This window comes from Mus pahari, chromosome 1 (assembly GCF_900095145.1).
Source record: "Mus pahari chromosome 1, PAHARI_EIJ_v1.1, whole genome shotgun sequence".
Classification (NCBI taxonomy): Eukaryota; Metazoa; Chordata; class Mammalia; order Rodentia; family Muridae; genus Mus; species Mus pahari.
This window is the reverse complement of record NC_034590.1, coordinates 104,932,353-104,936,777: the sequence shown is the minus strand read 5'-3', so window position 1 is coordinate 104,936,777 and position 4,425 is coordinate 104,932,353. Positions and strand designations below refer to the sequence as shown.

Here is a 4,425-nt window from a genome sequence, read left to right as displayed (position 1 = left end):
GGAGGGAGGGAGGGAGGGAGGGAGGGAAGGGAAGGGAAGGGAAGGGAAGGGAAGGATGGATATTCAGTTAACCAGAAGCAGTGTGAAGCCCATGGCTCCAGGCATCTGCCTTTAAAGCGGCCGGATGGGCAAGGTGTCTGTGCGCCGGCCTTTGCCTGTGCAAATCAAAGCTGAGCCACTTTAGGATAAAGGCATCTACCTTGTGTATGTTCCACCCCTTTGTGATTAATTAAGCTTTTATAAGAAACTTCACAAGAGGAAAATGAGGGATAATGAAGGTGTGAGAGGGCACATCAGAGGAAGGAGACTTTGGTTCAGGCAAATAATTAAGAAATACAGCCATTATTTTGTGGGTGAGGTGCGTCATCAAGGGCTGTTCAAACATTCTCTTCACGTAACCCCCACCTCTAATTAGCTTCCCTCAGAGGACCATTTGGGGGAACTTCCTTGTCAATGGGTTAGGACACAGTTTGATGCCTGAGAGTTCACTGAACTGTGCACGTTGTACATGCATCAGCATATTAAGGATCTCAGAAGGACTTCATCTTGGGGATCCCCCTGATGTATCAGACCCCACCTGGGCATGAGCAACCATCCTCACCCTCATGTTCCCTGAAAAAAATTCTTTTTTTTCCAGCATTACTGGTATATGAATCACCTTGCCCATACATTACTCACTTAAAGCACATGGTTCACTGGGCTTTTGACATGTTCTTAGACACTGTAGACATCACTAACCATCATTTTGGAAATATTTTCACCAGCTCAGAGAGAGATCGATGATTCCTGGTTACAGCCTGCTTCTCACCCCGCCTAAGCAACTATAAATCTGCTTTGCGGTACTGCCTGGTTCAAGGCCACGCTTGGCTGCATGGTGCAGAGCGGACACCCGCAGTAGCTGTCCAGAGCTTCCCCGAGTCCAGGCCCAGCACTTGAGAGCCTGTGCTTCTCTTGCTCTTGGCATAACTCACCCCTCACAGCTGGCAGTGCGCCTGACCCTGCCCTCGCTTGCTCTTGTGGGGGTGGCTCCTTCCACCTGTGACGCTGGCACTCATCTAAGCCTTATTTGTCCATCCACATTTCCTTACACATTCTCCATGCCCACTCTCGCTGCCCTGTCCACTCATTCACGCCTGCTACTTAAGTGACCTTAGGGCACAAGGCTGTGTGGTAGACCAGTTGCCCAATGATAAGCTCTGACAGGACCTGAGCCTATAGGTCAGATACTGCTCAGAATAATATTTAGTATTTCAGGCCTAGAATCTAGTTTATATCTTACATCTTATTTTTACATTTTCCTTCATCCTGAAACACTATAGAACCCCATGTAGCTATTCAGTAAATGCCTTTGGATTATGTGTTCCATAAAGAAAATAAGTAATATTAAAAATGCATCGGGGTGGGGATGGGGGTACAAAACACAGCTGGAGGGATGACTCAGCAGTTAAGAGTGACTGCTGCTTAATCATAAGGACCTGAGTTCTTATCCCCCACTCCACCCCCATCCCATGGGTGGTTCACAAACATCTGTAATGCCTGTTCCAAGGGATCTGCTGCCCTATTCTGGCCCCTGTGGGTAAGTACCTACACATATGGATGCATACATTGATACAGAAACATGCTCATATACATATAATAAAACATATAATACATATAATAAATAAATAACTTTAAAACATAAATCACAATGATAGGTAGATGGCTCTATGAGTAAAGTCATTGCTGCAGATAAATAAGGACCAGAGTTCAGATCCCAGGCACCCAAGAAAAAAGGCAAGGATGGGGCACACATCTGTAACCATGTCCTGGATGGGCAGTGAGGTGGAGACCGGGGGCTCTCAGAGGCCTTCTACTCAAACAGGGAATTCCAGCTTCAGTAGGAGACTCTGCCCTCCTACTGAAAAAAAAAAGGAAGAAAGAAAGAGAAAACGAAAAGATGTGAGTCGCTAGAGGAAGACAGCTAATGTTGTTTATTGGCCTCTACATGTGTGCACATACATGTGTGCACAATCAGGCACATACCTCAGAAATGCACACACACACACACATGCACACATGCATGGACACAAATAATGCTTTTGCTTCGGGTGTCGCTTACGAAGCCCAATCTTCTTTGCAGCGTCCTTTGTGTTTCTGGCCATGGTTCTGTTCGTGGGGAACACCGAGTCCAACCATCTCTCAGAAAAGCTGTCCCAGAGGCTTTATCCAGAGACCAGTCACAAGACAACGACCCACACTTACAGATACTCCTTTTGGCTCACCCTGCTTGTCATCTTTCTCAATATTGTCACCGTGGTCATCATCATTTTCTATCAGAAGGCCCGATACCGGCAGAAGCAGGAGCAGAGGAAGCCAGTGGAGTATGCTCCGAGGGATGGCATTTTATTCTGAGTCCTGTCTCATAGCCCATTTGCACTGTCTCTGCCAAACTGGCTCTCGCTCCTCTGGACACTGCATGGCAGAGCAACTGTCAGGTGCCATTGCTTCTGGAACCATGACACCATGTCCTGCCTATAGATGGTGCTTGTATCTTTCTCCATGGGCATCCTCCTGAAAAGAGCTTTCTCCTAAGATCAGGAAAATGACTGGGAAAGGCTGTGGTCTAGAGTACTCCAAAAGAGGGTAGTCTAGGGCCTGCAGGCCCTTCTCATTTGACCCTGTTATCTGCAGTAATAAAGGTCTGTGGGGTGTTTTGCCTTTCCTGTGACTAGATTAACAGATTATAGCCCCTATGACCTTGTCCTCTGGAATGATCAGGCATTTTGCTCCATGATAAGTATAAAGATTTTTAGGTAGAGAAGCACTCTGAACTTATTTTTCCACTCATAAGTTAGATACAGAAGGATAAAGGATGGGAAGACCTCGTGTTCTGGTCCCTTGGTGGCTGTTGTAAGGAAAAGGGATGGGACGATCCCATGTTCTGGTCCCTTGGTGGCTGTTGTGGTTTCCAGGTTTAGTTCCTTCAATAAGGGCTAGACATTTGCAGAAGTTGGGACTTGGGAAGCCATGCATGAACAGATTAGAGGTAAAATATGGTCTCTTCCAGTAAATAGAAAGTCAGAAAAATAGCAAAAGCACCAAAATGTATTCTACATGGTTTTCCAGCATGACATTTCCTTTTTAAAAGATCTAATTGAGAAGCCTTCAGCCTGGACTACCCTGTAGGCTGCCATAGTGAAAACTGACAGACCTGAAAAATGATCCCCTTTCATGTGTTGATGAAGTCTTAAAATGGTAGCTCTATGACAAGTGGTGGATCTTATGAAGCTCAAAGATAAGTGGCCTTCAACACTCAAAGATGTGAGCTGGGTCCCCACAGTGTTGACAGCAGCACGCTGGGAGCTCACCCTTGTGGTGTTTATTACCAGACAGACAAGACAGACATTTAATTAGCTCTTACTTGACTACTCCAATTAAAACAGTTGCTTAGGGGTGGAGGTCATCCCTCCACTGTAGAACACTAAGGTGCCTAGAGTGTGACAGGCCCTGGGTTCCATCTCTATCTCCGTAAAAAACAAGACAAGCAGGTAATGACAAAATTGTGCTTGTGTTCTGAAAGGATGGATCTCTATCATGCTCTCCCGTGAAGACCTACTAATTCAAGATTACTCTTACTTAATACATTATTAAAAGTTTACTATGCTATTTTCTTTGTGAGTGTGCATGCACATGTGATGATTTGTGTGTCTGTGTGTCTCTTTGTGTATGGAGGTCAGACGACAAGCTTCAAGAGTGGAGTCTCTCCTTCTTCCATGCGAGACCTGGGGTTTAAACTCATGTCATCAGACTTGGTGGCAAGCCCATTTACCCACTGAGCTGCCTTGCGGGCCTGCTACTAAATTATTATGAAGTTTGGGTTTGGGAAGCAATGGCTTAGTGGGTAAAAGTGCTTGTCACCAAGCCTGATGACCCTGTCATTCCCCATCACCTACACAGTGAAAGAGCTGACTCCTACAAGTTGTCCTCTGACCTCCAGGCATGCACTGTGGCATGCGCATGCCCATAGGCCAATCATACTTCACTATACAATATACAAAATAAATACATGTATATAAAACAAATAAATTTAAAACAACTCGGTCTTGTTCATTTGAAAAATTTGGAATATATTTTAAAAAATATGATTATAAATGTAAAAAAAATTAAACTCTGAGTCTAAAAACATTTATATTCTTTGAAGGCCTGAGTTATGTATTGGATTTTTTTTTTAATGTGGCCACGTAATAAAGAGAACATGGAGGTGGGTGCTGGCCCATGCCTGTGAGCCCATCTATCAGGAATCAGAAGATTGCCACAGCTTTGACATCACTCTGGTATGTTGGGAGTTCTAGGCCAGTGGAGCTTCATAAAGAGGCCCTCGTGGTTTGAATGAGAAATGTCCCCCTAGGCTCAGGTATTTGAATGCCTGGTCTCCAGTGGTGGCAC

At 45.0% G+C, this 4,425-nt stretch overlaps 1 protein-coding gene across 1 annotated transcript in view; it reads left to right on the top strand.

The window, feature by feature from the left end:
* The window catches only part of Clrn3 (clarin 3), a 16,351-nt gene extending 12,335 nt beyond the window's left edge, over positions 1 to 4,016 (top strand). Inside the window, exon 3 of the mRNA XM_021222458.2 lies at positions 2,120 to 4,016. Within this exon, the coding sequence (XP_021078117.1) occupies positions 2,120 to 2,391 (272 nt within the window). The 3' untranslated portion in view covers positions 2,392 to 4,016. The remainder of the gene's footprint in view (positions 1 to 2,119) is intronic.
* Positions 4,017 to 4,425: the final 409 nt, after the last annotated feature.